The 15,793-nt window shown below is 38.9% G+C and overlaps 1 protein-coding gene across 2 annotated transcripts; it reads right to left on the bottom strand.

Annotated features, from left to right (window-relative positions):
• Positions 1-1,045: 1,045 nt before the first annotated feature.
• LOC117665951 (alpha-1-antitrypsin-like) lies at positions 1,046-12,795 on the bottom strand. 2 transcript variants are annotated; one of them, XM_034418404.3, is made up of 5 exons: positions 12,382-12,795; positions 9,253-9,939; positions 5,611-5,881; positions 3,809-3,956; positions 1,046-1,952 (listed from the first exon to the last, which is right to left on the bottom strand). In XM_034418404.3, the coding sequence occupies exons 2-5, from the start codon at positions 9,914-9,916 to the stop codon at positions 1,749-1,751; spliced, it is 1,287 nt and encodes a 428-aa protein (XP_034274295.2). In that variant the 5' UTR covers positions 9,917-9,939; positions 12,382-12,795; the 3' UTR covers positions 1,046-1,748. The 2 variants fall into 2 exon arrangements, with proteins under 2 accessions (XP_034274295.2, XP_087728743.1); XM_087872617.1 differs by lacking the exon at positions 12,382-12,795 and adding an exon at positions 11,539-12,347.
• Between the last annotated feature and the right edge of the window lie 2,998 nt (positions 12,796-15,793).

Raw genomic sequence — 15,793 nt, 5'->3', positions numbered from 1 at the left:
GTAAATAAACCTCATTTCTCTAATAATTATAAAAACTGTTTCCCTAATCATTGCTCACATCAGATTCCCACTTTCAGGATTGTTATTTCTCTCTTTAAAATACAGACAGAATTTCATCGACTTCCACATAAAATTTAGCCATCATAAAGGACAAGAGTATGCTGCCAATGGGCAGTCCAGTCACCTGATATTTGAGGAAATGGTGTAGGAAAAGGCTTTAATTCAGTGATCCGACAAGACCAAGTCATAAGCAGCATTTTCCTCCAGAGCCACCTGATATCCATTTATGAAAAATGGGTAGTTCAGTCACAGATGTTGGGGAAATGGTGTAAGAAAGTCTTAGTGATGGATGGGTGGGTAGGTGGATGGATGGATGGATGGATTGATGGAGGAGGGAGGGAGGGAGAGAGGGAGGGAAGAAGGGAGGGGTTTTTAATATGATTTCATAACAAAATCTCATAGAGGAGATAAAGTAATTGAAAGGAATATTTAAATTTGTGTTGCTGTCTTTGACCTGTGATCAGCTGGTTCAACAATCTATAGCATTTATTTAAGAAAATGGAAAGGATTCTAATTATGTTGAGGGGTGTGACTGTTCATTTAAACAAATCTTTCAGTTAATTAGAGTGGAACTGTGTTCTCATTGTTTTATATGGGATTTATTTTATTTTAAAAACTTTTTTAAAAATCATGCCCATGGCCAAATTATCTGCATATTGGATTGTCAGCAGCATTTAGCTGGGATTATCCACCTTTCCACTCTTGCAATCCCATGGTGAAAAACAGTGGTGCAGGAATACAAAGTACAAAGATCATTCAAATTATTTCAAGTTTTGTTCCAAAGGAACAGTTACCTCAAAAACTTTTCTGTGAGACTATTTTGTTCTGGACTGAAAACATATTTTATGAACACCAATACTAATGCTCTGATAGCATCATATTTAGAACAGGAATGTGTATAGTTAAAGATCAGTTGCGACACAGAAATATTTACAGATGCCTTTTCTGCTGTTATTTATTTCTGAATATAAAAGAGTCATCATGCTTAAGCCAAAAATGTATTTATTTCCATATTATGTACAATGTATACACGTCTGTCATATTTCATATACCTGTATGTGCTTAAAGTATGTGCTTAGAGCCCTGGTAGCGCAGCAGACTAAAGCACTGTTATTAACATCAGCTGCCTGCAATTACTGCAAGTTCAAATCTCACCAGGCTCAAGGTTGACTCAGCCTTCCATCCTTTCTAAGGTAGGTAAAATGAGGACCCAGATTGTGGGGGCAATAAACTGACTTTGTATAAAATACACAAAAGTATGAAGGCTATTGCTTAACGCATTGTAAACCACCCTGAGTCTCCGGAGAAGGGCGGCATATAAATCAAATTAAAAAAAAAAAGGCTCATGGAAGAATTGTCCAATGCTTGTTCCCCCCCCCCCCCGCCAAACATTTCCTAACGGGAATATTGTACTGAGATGTGGCAATTAGAATTGCTCTTTCCCAACAGTAGAAATTAGCTTCAGATTTTCAAATGGTAATACAGAAGGTTAACCTACAAGATAACAGATTTTAACAAGAATTTTATTGTAAAAATATTTTGAAGATGTTTTCTTATTTCTCTCACAAAAAATTGGCTTCAATCAATTATAATGCAATTGCAGATTCTCTTCTGTTAGTCTAGACCTAGCCAATTGCTTTAGGGAGGTATTTTTATCATTACCTGAACAGAATGGCATATTCTAATATTTATTGTTCAGCCGGATTCATAATTCTCCCTAGAAAAATGATGCTGCCCGTTGGCTTAGCCATACCTATTATCAGGAAAGGTCTGTCAAATGTGATAAAAAGTGAAGATTTCATTTTAGCAGAACGTAGCATAAATTGTATAACAGTGACAGCTGCTGCCTCCGTACCACTCTCATGAATGTTCAGCATAGTTTTATGAATGGCCTGTAGGGAGAAAACAGCTTTAACCAATAAAAGCTTTACCTTACATTAGTTACAGTTGAATATTGTAATAATCTTTGTTTTAGGATTTTTTTTCCACCAAAGTTCCTTGAAATAACTATTCTGTTTGACACAATCATTTTCGGTATTAAGGCATCTCACCTTGTATATCCAAAACTCAAAAAAACTGGGGAGGAAAATGTATAGGTTAGAATATATCTGGTGAAAGAAATTAGCAGGGCCAATGCTTTGGCATCTTGGAAGGTCACCACATCCAATTTATGAGGGGAGTTTTGGGGAAAGAGTGGGAGATGTGTATTCATACATATGCGCATGACACAAACATATGTGCTGATATTTATTTTGATGACTTTGTTATGTTGGAAGCTGTTATATATAAGGGTTTTTGTGCTCATGTTCATGAGTTGAAGAGGATCTTTGTCAACTAGGTTGTCCTGAGATGAGTTGAGTATTGTTAGCACACGAGAGCAATTTGGTGTAGTAATTAAGGCATCAAATACTATTCAATTTAAATATAAATACTTGGATGTCTAATTTGCTCTGTATTTTTATGCTATTATTAGTACATGAATTAGAATGCAATTCTCTTTCTATTTTCACACAACTGTAATTTGAAATATATTTTTAAAAAGTAATATATATATACTTTCTGTCTGTCTGTCTGTCTGTCTGTCTGTCTATCTATCTATCTATCTATCTATCTATCTATCTATCTATCTATCTATCATCTCTCAGGAAAAGCATGCATAAGAGAATAGAATTTGAGTGAACTTCTTTTTTAAAATATAGTGATCAAGTAAGCATCTTTTAAAAACAAATTTAGAGCAAAACTACACCAAGGGTTTTTAATGAATGCATACAAAGCCAAACTCGCAATGGATTGATGTTCCTCTACCTATATTTAGCTGTGGAATTCCATTTGAGAGTGAGAAAAATTCTCTACTTTGGTTTCTCTCAGTTTCTCTCTTTCTCTCTTTCTCTCTCCCTGTCTCTCCTTAATAAATATAGGCTATTCTTTCTATGTCAATTTGAGCATTTAAAAAAAATAAGTTAGCCATACAATTTATATATATTTGAGGGCATATTACTCCAAATTTTTGTTTTCATATTACTTCAAACTTTTTGTTTGCAGCTTTGTCTAAATTGCTCATTTTTAACTTAAAAATGTATTTCTGTATTTTATGCATTTGTATGCATGTTGTTTTCAGGTGTATTTTTTTAATGGATAGCTGTATTGCTATCAGATCAGGGAAATGACTTGATTTTGGCTCATGGAATGAGTTAAAATTGTAAAATTGGAGAAGCTATCATTAAAATGTGAACTAATTTTATTTCCTGAGCAGGCGGTTGAACTAGAAACTCTCCAAGGTCCTTTCCAAATCTGTTATTCTGTTCTATTCCTTATTACTCACAAAAAGACTAAAAGCTGAGGAATTGTATATCAGTAACAGCTTCTTGAAAGAAGACCCCCCCCCTTTTTTTTTTTAAAGAAAGCCCATTTGGTATAGTGGTTAAGGCATCAGGCTAGAAAGCAGGGGACCCTGAATTCTTGGATATGATGTCAGCTGTGTGACCTTGGACCAATCACTTTCTCTCAGCTCTAGGAAGGAGGCAATAAAAAACTTTGCTAAGAAAACTGCAGGGACTTGCACAGACAGTCTCCAAAGAATGAGACAGCCTTTCTCAAGAGTTTTTCACATTTTTTTAGATGGAGGCTAGAACTAACTTTTTTTCAGATTCCTTGGCATAAAGCCTTACAAAGAAAGATTTTTGAAAATATTTGATTCAGGGAAAAGGGCAATCAGCCAGTCAACCACCAACCTCATTCCCATACGTACTTTTGAAACCTTCAGATTGCATTCTCCAGTGATTCCAGATAAGTCACTAGTGTCGTTGAAGACAGCCGTCATTCCCATTCTTTGTAACAAGTCTTTGACGTTGTAAGATGTAGAAATGGTAAATTTAGGAATGTGCAGATTTATATTTCTGGTTAACCAAAACAAAGAAAACAATCCAAATATTATATTTTCAGTTTTATTATGTTTCAGTTCCATTACACTGTATTGCATTCAAAGTTTAAAAGCAGTAGAGATGGATAGATATTATATATATATGAATATATTATTTATTTATTTATTTTGTATTTATCTTATTTTGTTTAAGAAGAAAAAAAGGAGAAAAAGAAATGAGAAAATTAAATAACACAATGAGCTGGCAATGCCTCTTTTTCAAGTTCCTTACATATAATATGTTGGGGAAAGTTCTTTATGAATTAAAAACTAATTAAATAAGAATACTTGGCCATGGGAATCATGTGGACACCCTGAACCAGTTCCAGCTCCTTTATTTAGAAAGGTTTGCAGGCAGAGATACCATGCAGAGAGATAGCTGCTTGGTTCCTCGCCCCTCTGTCTCTCTCTCTGTCTCTGTCTCTCTCCCTCCCTCCCTCCCTCTCTCTCCACATGAATATGGTCATCGCAATTATTGGTCAACCGTCAAGAAATTCCATAGCCATATCTCATTTAGGTGTAAATATATTTTTTAATTAAAATTATTTGGTGCTTACCCATACAAGTAGTCCTCGACTTACAATCACAACTGAGCCCAAAATTTCTGTTCCTAAGTGAGACATTTGTTAGGTGAATTTTGCCTCAATTTACAAACCTCCTTGTCACAATTGTTAAGTGAATCACTGCAGTTGGTAAGTTAGCAACACGGTTATTAAATGAATCTGTCTTCCCCATTGACATTGCTGGTCAGAAGGTCACAAAAGGTGATTATATTTATTTATTATTTTATTTTATTTATTAAATTTGTATACCGCCCTACTCCCGAAGGACTCAGGGCGGTGAACAGCCAAATAAAATACATATAATACAAATGTTAAAAAACCATTAAAATACAATTAAATAATTGGCCCAGAGAATGAAATTTAAAACACCCCAAATTCATAAGAAAAATTTAAAATTTAGAAATTTAAAATTTTTTAAAAAAAGTTTAAAAGAGAGGTTAGGCCAGGCCGGCCTGCTGGAAAAGAAATGTTTTGATGGCATGGCAGAAAGCGCGCAGGTCCGGGATCCTCCGTATCTCCGGGGGGAGCTCGTTCCAGATGGCAGGTGCCCCCACAGAGAAGGCTCTCCCCCTGGGGGCCGCCAGTCGACATTGTTTGGCCGACGGCACCCTGAGGACCCCCTCTCTATGGGAGCGTACTGGTCGGTGAGAGGCTACTGGTGGCAGAAGGCGGTCTCGTAGATACCCCAGTCCTAAGCCATATGATCCCAGGACACTGCAGCCATCTTAAATAGGAGTCAGTTGTCAGGCATCTGAATTTTGATCACATGGCTATGGTTGTAAGTGTGAAAAACAGTCATAAGTCACTTTTTTCAGTGGCATTTGAATGGTCACTAAAGGAACCGTTGTAAGTCAAAGACTATCTGTATTTAGTGTCATATCTAGATTGGCCCTTTTAGATAACTAGAAGGAATCAAAGAAATATTTTTCTGCTTAATATAGACTTGATAATTCAGTGGCCTGCTGTCAGAAATAATGTATTATTGTACAACATCAAAGTGTTTAATTTTATAACAAATTAATTCAAGAAATAAAAATTTAGAAGAAAAGGGATTGTAACAAGACTTACTTATACGTCAAGGAGGTGGTCCATTTTGACAGGGTTTCTGTCACCAAAGCTGCCTCCACCTGTTCTAACTTCCCTTTATCCGGTAGAATAAACAATGACGTAACATCTCCTTTATAAGGAATTTCTACCACCCAGCAAGAAAGATCTTCATCACGGAAAATGTTATAGTAGTCTAAGTGTCTCATCAAATCAATCTGCACTGTTGTGTTTGCATCTACAAAGAAGTCTTTTTTTCTGGTCAAACGAGTGTCAAAAGGTTTTTCCCAGGAAGCTCGAAAAAAGAAGAAAAAAAAAAACAGGGTAGTGATTGTGGGATGGGGGAAACACAGATTAGATAGGGGATAATCTGAATCAGGGATGACTCTCACCCTGGTCACCACTTCTTTACCCTCCTACCATTGGGAAGGAGATATAGAAGCATAGCCAGCTGCACAAGCAGGCTGAAGAACAGTTTTTATCCGTGGGCTGTCAGTCTCCTGAATGAGAAATAACATCATAACTACGTAGTATGATGAACTGCAGGGCCGGCGCAATGTGTAACATGTTCACACTGGTGCAATAGGACTGGGTGTTTTGTTAATATGATTTATTGGGTTAGGGATTTTCTGCCTTCACTGTGAGTTGTATTGTGTTGGGGTGTGTGTGCACCGAGGGAGCTCAACCAATCTCATTGTGCATATGTTGTGCACAGACAATAAAGATTTGAATTGAATTGAATAGAATAATTAATTCCCCCAAAGTAGGAATTAATTACTCACTAATATTTCATCTTTTTCAGTCAGCCAGTGTGTGGAAGGGCTACAACTGTGTGCTTTATCATCTTGTCTGATAGCCAGGAATTTTTCCAAAGCATTTAGGATTTCCTGAGATTTGTTGAGTCTCTGATTGCAGGGAGTTCTGATCATGGCATGCAACCAAATGTTTCCAGAAAATGAATTGGTCAAAACATAAAAGGTTTTCTCTAATGCTGGATTGAACATTAATTAATCCATATTCTCCACATTAACATATTGAACTCAGTGCAAATTTATTTCTGAGGAAACATGCAGAGCAAAGATGGCATGCTAATTTTTCAACATATTCTTTTTTTCCTCAGCAATCCTTGGAAACCTCCCTTAATATTATAAAGCAGAAATCCTTATAACTTCTTTCTTTCTTTCTTTCTTTCTTTCTTTCTTTCTTTCTTTCTTTCTTTCTTTCTTTCTTTCTTCCTTCCTTCCTTCCTTCCTTCCTTCCTTCCTTCCTTTCTTTCTTTCTTTCTTTCTTTCTTTCTTTCTTTCTTGGTTCGATTTATATGCCACCCTTTTCCAGAGACTCAGGGCGGCTTACAATGCCTTAAGCAATAGCCTTCATACTTTTGTATATACCTGCTTAGTAGGGCTTTCCCCCCCTCCCAAGCGGTGTTCTTTTTTATACAAAGTCAGCTTATTGCCCCCACAAACCGGGTCCTCATTTTACCTACCTCGAAAGGATGGAAGGCTGAGTCAACCTTGAGCCTGGTGAGATTGAACTTGCAGTAATTGCAGGCAGCTGGTGTTACTTAACAGTGCTTTAGTCTGCTGCGCCACCAAGGCTCTTATTTATTCAACTTGTATGGCCACACATCTCAATTGCATGACTCTGGGCAGCTAATAATTAAAAACAAAGTAAAAAACAATAATCCCAAACCATAGTGAACATAAAATAGCAGCCAGCAACAACACATAACAAACACTGTTGAAGAAATCACTCACTTTAACAAAACTGTAAAAAAATATTTTAACTATTCCCTTCCTAACTTCAAAAACTTGAAATTTTTCAGTTGCTAGCACTACAGGTATTTCTCATTTAATAATTGCAATCAGGACTTGCAACTGCATTGTTAAGTGCTGTGGTTGCTATGCGAATCATCACATGTCCATGACAGATTTACAGCTTCACTTCTGCTTTGGTTGTTAAGTGAATCACCACAACTATTAGATGAGATATCATGAGTTTGAGACTTGTAATTTCGTTCCCATGTTCTCCATTAACTCTGCTTGTCAGAAGCTGGTTATGAAGCATGCAAATGGTAATTGTAATCACAAGATCACCATTGTAAATTTGAGGATTGATTGCTAAGCTTTCCCCCACCCCAACTGTTGTAACTTTGAATGGTATTTAAATGAGGCAGCCAGAAAGAGAGAATTACCTGTACCAAAAAGCTCCTGTTCCATAACTTGAAATCACATAGAAGATTACTTTTCTAAGGCAGTACATGATGCTGTAACATTGGGCTTTCACATCCTGCTAACTTCCCCTAATACAAAAAGGTGAATAGCAAACATTTGGGAATAAACTAAAGGGATTTCTGCAAAACATTCAAAGAACTGAATGTTCAAAGGGAGTCAAGCTGTTCTCCAAAGCACCTGAGGGCAGAACAAGAAGCAATGCATGGAAACTAATCAAGGAGAGAAGCAACCTAGAACTAAGGAGAAATTTCCTGACAGTTAGAACAATTAATCAGTGGAACAACTTGCCTCCAGAAATCGTGAATGCTCCAACACTGGAAGTTTTTAAGAAGAAGTTGGATAACCATTTGTCTCAAATGGTATAAGGTTTCCTGCCTAAGCAGGGGGTTGGACTAGAAGACCTCCAAGGTCTATTCTATTCTATTCTATTCTATTCTATTCTATTCTATTCTATTCTATTCTATTCTATTCCATTCCATTCCATTCCATTCCATTCCATTCCTAACATGCAAAGATACATAGTTTTTGAAGTTTAAAGGGTTTTTTTTAAAAAAAAAAAACTTGTCTAATAAGAACCAATTTGATTACAGCTTGAGACAGCAAGTGAATTTATAAAAAAGCAGCTCGTGTGTGTCCGGGGGCTGAGAGGGTGGAGTAAAAGTGATGTGGGGGGTAGATAGAATCTATAAATCAGCGACAATATATATCTCTAACAGTTAAATCTAGGTTTGGAAGTGTGTTATGCAAAATTCACATACAATTTTCAAATAAAGAAATAAACAGAGGCAGGTAAGTAATGGGAAAACGATATTCAAGCCTCTGAAAACTTTAAGAAATTAGAATTGGAGGGGAGGGCAGTTGGAAGAGAAAATGATACAAGAAAATAAAATTATAGATTGACAACTATTGAATTCCCTCTTTAAGAGATATGGGAGATTCAGAAATGTGATAGATGAGAGATGAGAGTGAGAGAAGAGAGAGAGTGAGAGAGAGAGATGATAGATGATATAGATCACGAGTGTCAACCTCGCAGCATCCCGTTGCCGTCACATGACGTATCGTGACATTTTCCCCCTTCGTGGGGCTGAGGTGGGTATGGCCTGCACATGACGCATCCGGCCCGCGGACTGCCAGTTTGACACTCCTGAATGATAGACAGACAGACAGATAAAGATAGATAGATAGATAGTTCAGAAAATGTTCAGGAAAAGGAAAACAGTATTCTTTTCTCCCCCCAGATACTTGAATTTTATTACTACATTTCTATAAAATTCTCAGTACAAGACTGGCAGCCTTTTAGTAATATGTAGTCCAGCAGACAAAGGCTTCCCCATTCCTATAGCTTACTATTGTAAGTCATCCTCTTATAGGATGACCGGAAAGATATAAAGGAAAGGTGGATCCATTTATAAATAACTGTTCTTCTACCTACCTTTGAAGAAGATGTAATTCACAAGGACCATCACAGTACCTGGCTCTAGATGTTCAACGGCATGAGGTATTTTCCCATGAGTTTTGTTTCTCACATAGTCATTGATCTGCTTTTTAACCAGTCTGGGAACACTGAAATTGGTAGAGAATCCCTCAGCTTTATAAAAGGTTTTGGCATCTTCCAAAAATGTAGCCAATAATTTCAAGGATTCTTCAATGAACAGGACATTGCCTATGTTCAGCTGGACTTTATGGCTCGTATGGCTAAGTCCATGGATGAGCTGTTGGAATCCTTCATGTATCTCTCTCTCTTCAATGTCTGAGAGATTAAAAGCAAGTGTTTTGTGAATCTGATTCTTGGTTTCTGATTTGGCACCTAATGTCAACAGTGCAAAAGCTGTCAAGATGCTGAAGGGAGAGAAGAAAATATTTTTGTCAGCTGCATCTGAAGCAATTTCTTGGTAGAATCTGAATGCAAATTCAGAATTACTGGAAACTATCTTATGATAGTTTAGGTATTTCTCCCCTTCTTCTGCCAAAGGAAGTTCGTGATGTCTGTGTAGATTTTTATCTTTATGAACATGGTCGTGATCAGGATATTCTGGAAATTGATGGCAACAGACTTGAAGACTAATCAGTAACAAGAAATTGATGATGGACTTCATTGTACATCTTCTGCTAATAGTCCCTATAGAAGATATTAGAGGAACAATCCAGAAATACATAGGAATTCTGTAAGAATGGTAGATTTTGCCCTATAGCTATATATTTACATAGCATAATTAATTTAGCTTTCCTGAAATTAGTATAAGAAAGAATTTTAGAAGTTAATTTCACAAATTTGCATATATACACATTTGTGAAATTAACTTCTAATACACACACATATATAATATGTCCAAAATGATGCTTTCAGCATTTTAATAGCAGCGGTTTCAAAAAACAAAACAAAACAAAAAACTGCATTGTTCTAAATATTTTTAAAAATTTGCACATTTTATCATTTTCTTTAAAGCAATAATATACATTTTTGACCAGATAGTTGGGTTTTTATAACAGTTTGAAATTCTAAAGGCTCATTTTATATTTATCTTGTTGTTTATGAGGATTCTAATCCTCATTTTTCAGGCAACTTTAATGCTGACTACTTTCCATTTCTTAAGGCTACTGGCAAATTGTGCTCCAGCACTTCCCCCCATATGGTGTCTACTAAAAGAAAGCCTACTAAAATACTAGGAAACTCTGCTTTTTCTCTTATAATAGAGGGGGGGGGAATCTATGATTAGCTTGCTATTAATTTAAGCACTCTATCTGAAAAATTCTTTTTGGTTTTCAGAAGCCAGCATTAAGCCTTCATTCAGGATAGCCTGATAGCCTGCCTTTTTATGCAGGAGAAGGGACTTCTGCTCTGACTCAAGATTGAATAGTGCTGCATTGGCATCAGGTTCTCCCAAACTCACGTTTTTTGGGAAATTTCTCACCATCTATTGGGTAAGAAGTGTTGCACTGGGAGTAGGTGACATGAGCGTCATGCAACTGCACTTTTCTGAGATAATACAATTGAATTTTGTCTGCATTCTGAATCACATGAGAAGATATCTCTCATTCTGATTAATGTTGCTTACATGCATTTCCACTTATGGAATGTGATGGCCTCTGTTTTCTTTTCTTGAGACTTGATGACCTATTCCTAACTGCTATGCAGGATATATGCAACCTTCTGAAATATATTTTAAGGGCATATACTGTATGCGGTTGCAGGAAGGAAAGGGAGTAAATTTGTCCTCCATCCTATAAACAGAAATCATTATCCTGGCAGGGAGGTTAATTGGATGTCACCTAGGGTTTTTAAATGGGATGCGGTGGCTCAGTGGTTAAGATGCTAAGCTTGTCAATCGAAAAGTCGGCAGTTCAGCAGTTCAAATCCCTAGTACCACATAACGGGATGAGCTCCTTTTACTTGTCCCAGCTTCTGTCAACCTAGCAGTTTGAAAGCACGTAAAAAATGCAAGTAGAAAAATAGGGACCACCTTTGGTGGGAAGGTAACAGAGTTCCGTGCACCTTTGGCGTTTAGTCATGCTGGCCACATGACCACGGAGACGTCTTCGGACAACACTGGCTCTTTGGCTTTGAAATGAGTCCGACCATAGGGTCGGGAACAACTAGCACATATGTGCAAGGGGAACCTTTACCTTTAACTAGGGTTTTTAATCCACAGCAGAAAGCAGACATCTTGCAGGAAGCATTAATAAACTAAGATACAGGAAAATTGCATATGATACTTACAATTCTCCAAAAGTATTTTATGGCACTCTGCTGAATTACAAATATCTTTGAAATTTATATACAGCTCTTGGAGTTAGAATTCATTATTAATCATTAAACAGAGTAAATAAGGATTAGCAAAGGGAGTCTGATTGCAAAATGTGATGCAATCTATTTGTAGCTTAGCTGACCTTTGCAAAATATTATCAGCAACCAAAAAGGGGCTAGGAATTAAGTACATGGATGGGAATAGTTCCCAGTCTCAAACTAGTAATCTCAAACTATTCAGTCCATGTAGTTTAATTTTATTCTTTCTAAACCAATGAAATATTGGAAAATAATTTTATAAAGGGACCAAGGACTCTGTCCATCTGTTTGTCCATCAGCAAGAGAGCTCTCCAAAACTAGACTAGTTGTCTTCTGAAAGGCTGTACATTTCAAATTCCGTTTATAAAGATCAGATTCTGCTATTTGCAATTTGTGATGTATGTTATTCATTTTATCTTCTGAATTCTTTGTTCCATAATATGCAGTGATGATATCTAGTCATAATACTACTGAAATAAAGATGATAAGATGCTGCTTTAATTCACTTCACTAATCCCAACAATCAAAATATATTTACTTGCATTATCAAAGTCAAAGAGCAAAAAACAATCTATTTTCGTTGCTTCCTTCTGTTATATCCAAATCTACATCACAGGTGTTGTCAGGTGGCAGAGGCTGGCATAAGAAAGATCAAGTTAAAAATGGGTTAAACCAGGTGGGGCTGTGGAAGAAAGCATTCTAGAAAAGAAAATAGTTTGCAATTCTATTAGAGCAGCAGCTGACCAATAGCTTGGAACAGGGGTGGGTTCTACTTACCTTTACTACCGGTTCGCAACGGGGCTGCATGCGCAGAAGCGTTTTGATGATGTCAGGGTCAGTGGGCGGAGCCTCCTGCTGGTTTTACTACCAGTTCTATAGAACCGGTGTGAACCGGTGGCAACCCACCACTGGCTTGGAATGTTACCAGTGATTCCATTGTTATCCTCCTTTTTCTTCCTTCCCTCACTTTAAGCAGAGCTATTTTTAAGGAGTTAAAAAAATTCCAGAAGCCCTGCTCTGCACGATTTCCCTAATTTTTTTTACTCTTTCCAGTCCAGCAGAATGTTATAAAAAGCTATGTAAGGAACCTTAGGACTTTGTCCATCTGCTTGTCCATCCACCCACCCAGAAAGTATACTCCACAAAGAATTAAATCTGGTTTGGGAGGAACTGGGAGTTTCCTCCTATAGGAAATGAGTTTGAAAATGGGCAAGATCCAAATCCACAGCCTGCAGAGAGGGGGAAAAAAATCCTGCCAAATTCTCCAAGGGCAACGGAAAATGGGTGGCAACTTGGAATGCTGCCAACTGCTCCATTCTAAGACCACCTCCCTTTTGGTTACATGACCCAGGGGTGTTTCTCAGTACACGCATGTATGCACAACCAATAGAAGAGGAGCTCCAAACCATTTATATACAAAGTAATACCATTCTGATTAGATTGTCTCTGTTATTATTACACATACCAGATTGGCCCCAATCGTATTCCATAAGGTCTTAAAAGATATAGCTGTACCCCTGTGGCTGGGGATCTGAATGTGCAGTAGAGCCTACGGTGTGGTTGTTATGAATGTAGATTGTTTTAATTTCCAATTTAATTTTTTACTTTACTATTATTCCTCTAGTATTCCTGTACATTTTTTAATCAATCCATGTATCATGAAATTGGAAATGAAGACGTATGTAAATAGAAATCGGGTCTGCTCAAATACCATCTCAGATTGAATTAAAAAAGGAAACAACAAGGGAATGGAAAAGAGGGGAGGAGCAGAGAGTGGAAAGTAGGGGAGTTTGGAGGTGAGAAGAAAAGAAAAGAAGAATGGGAAAAGGAGAGGAAGAGGAAGGGGAAAGAAGAGCAGGAGAGAGGGTAAGAAAGGGAGGAAGAAGAGAGGAGAGGGGAAAGAGGAAAGGAAGTAGGAAAGTAGGTTGTAGTAAAACAAAAGAAGGAAATGGTAAAAGAGCAGACCCGAACAAATAATTAATTAATTACCTAATGGAAGTTAAAGAAGAAGAAGAACGAACAATGGATAAGGATGGATAAAAGATTGTACATTTAAACATGTTGATGAAAAATAAAAATAAAAAACTTTTTTCAAAAAAAAGAAAAGAATGTAGATTGTTTTAGACTTCAGTTGCGGGTTTTATCACACACACACACACACACACACACACACACACACACACATATATATATATATATATATATATATATATATATATATATATATAATTAAATATGGTTTTATATATATATTTAAATATGTTTTAAGCAGGGCTGGGTTCTACTTACCTTTACTACCGGTTCGCAAAGGGGCCATGCACGCTCGCTTGCTTCGCGTGTATGCACACTCTTCTGCACATGCGGAGAAGCATTTTGATGACATTGGGGTTGGTGGGCGGAGCCTCCCATTGATTTTACTACCAGTTCTATAGAACTGGTGCGAACCAGGGGCAATCCACCACTGGTTTTAAGGTTGCAGTAATTCTGTTTGTAGTTTTTAATAGCTTTAAGCCGCCCAGTCATGCAATTGTGGCTATATTGAATGAATGAATGAATGAATAAATGAATGGCAATAGCAATTAGACTTATATACTGCTTCACAGTACTTTTACAGCCCTCTCTAAGCAGTTTACAGAGTCAGCATATTGCCCCCAACAATCTGGGTCCTCATTTTACTCCCCTCAGAAGGATAGAAAGCTGAGTCAACTTTGAGCCTGGTGAGATTCAAATTGCCAAATTGCAGTCAGCCGGCAGTCAGCAGAAGTAGTCTGCAGTACTGTATTCTAACCCAGGGGTGAAATCTACATTTTTTTGCTACCAGTTCTGTGGGCATGGCTTGGTGTGGCGTGGCTTGGTGGTCATGTGACTAGGTGGGCATGGCCAGTTTGACGTCATTCACGTCACTCACCATTAGAGCCAGGAGCTCCACATTCTGACACAGAACAGCAGCACATTCTGTCTTTCACAGAATGTCACAGAAGCCAGGAGCTGCACAAAAGCACATTCTGTCTTTCTGAAGCCCCCAGTGCTTTGAGTTTCCCTCTGGCTTGACTGCCCAGGCGAACCTTGGAGCCTTCTCTTGCCCTGCTCTTCATCCCAGAGGGCCACGCATCCCCCCCCACCAATCCTCCATACAAACCGCCCATCCCGTTTCTGCAAAGGCAGAGCCTCCCCCTTGCAGGGCGATCCAAAGAGGGGAGGGGGATGCTGCTGAAAAAGCCGCCTTCCACCTGGGCCTCCTCCTGCAGCCAAATGTGCCCAGCCTTGCTTTCCCTTTCCTCAAATGGGCTGTGCATGGGGCGCTTGGAGAGCGAGCGAGCAAGACAGTTCTCCAACCTCTGTTTGTGTGTGTTTGTGTGTGTGCGTGTGTGTGTGTGTGAGGGAGGGAGGGAGCAATCTGAAGCTGAGGCACCCAAACTTCTGGCAGTGGTGGGGGCAGTTTCTGAGCAGCCAGCTCCACTTGACCTACTCCCTGAGTCTCGCCGTTCTCCTCTCCCCCACCCCCACCCCATTCAAGCAGTGGCTTCCCTGCTCAGCCCCAACAAATTATGCATCCATGGTGCAGCACCAGCATCCCGAGAGAAGCAGAGAAGATCATTGCTTGCAAGCAGACAAGCAGAGGTAGCAAGCGTATGCCATGCTGTGGGAAAAATGAGAGGTCCTGTTGTCCCGCAGAGCCTGCTGCTGTTTGAGGCGGGAGGGCGAGGAGAACGGCGAGACTCAGGGAGTAGGTCAGGTGGAGCTAGCTGACTCAGGACTGCTCAGAAGCTGCCTGCGCTGCTGCCAGAAGTTTGGGTGCTTCGGCTTCAGATCACTCCCTCCCTTCCTCCCTCCCTCCCTCCCTCACACACACACACACACACACACACACACACACACAGAGGTTGGAGCTCTTGCTCTCTCTCTCTCTCTCTCTCTCCAAGCGCCCCATGCACAGCCCATTTGAGGAAAGGGCATGCACGGCTGGGCGCGTTTGGCTGCAGAAGGAGGCGCAGCACAATGGGGTTGTTTTGTTCACTGAGGTGGTACTTCGGGTGGGCAGGCGGACATCTGCAGCTGACAACTATAATGAATATGTTCCTTGTCCTCCCGGAGCACCACCGTGGCGAACAAAACAACTCCATTGCTATGGATGCATAGCTTGTCAGGGCTGAGCAGGGAAGCCGCTGCTTGAGTGGGATGGGGGGGT

Source organism: Pantherophis guttatus, chromosome 1 (genome assembly GCF_059756535.1).
Source record: "Pantherophis guttatus breed Tessera chromosome 1, ASM5975653v1, whole genome shotgun sequence".
NCBI lineage: Eukaryota > Metazoa > Chordata > Lepidosauria > Squamata > Colubridae > Pantherophis > Pantherophis guttatus.
Note: the sequence above shows the minus strand (reverse complement) of the source record. Positions and strands in the feature narration are given on the sequence as shown.

Coding starts and splice junctions, on each gene's coding strand:
- LOC117665951 (XM_034418404.3), bottom strand. CDS start 9,916: ATGAAGTCCATCATCAATTTCTTGTTACTGATTAGTCTTCAAGTCTGT. Junction 5,882..9,252: donor GAATTACATCTTCTTCAAAG/GTAGGTAGAAGA, acceptor TCTTTTTTCGAG/CTTCCTGGGAAAAACCTTTT. Junction 3,957..5,610: donor ACCACCTCCTTGACGTATAA/GTAAGTCTTGTT, acceptor TTGGTTAACCAG/AAATATAAATCTGCACATTC.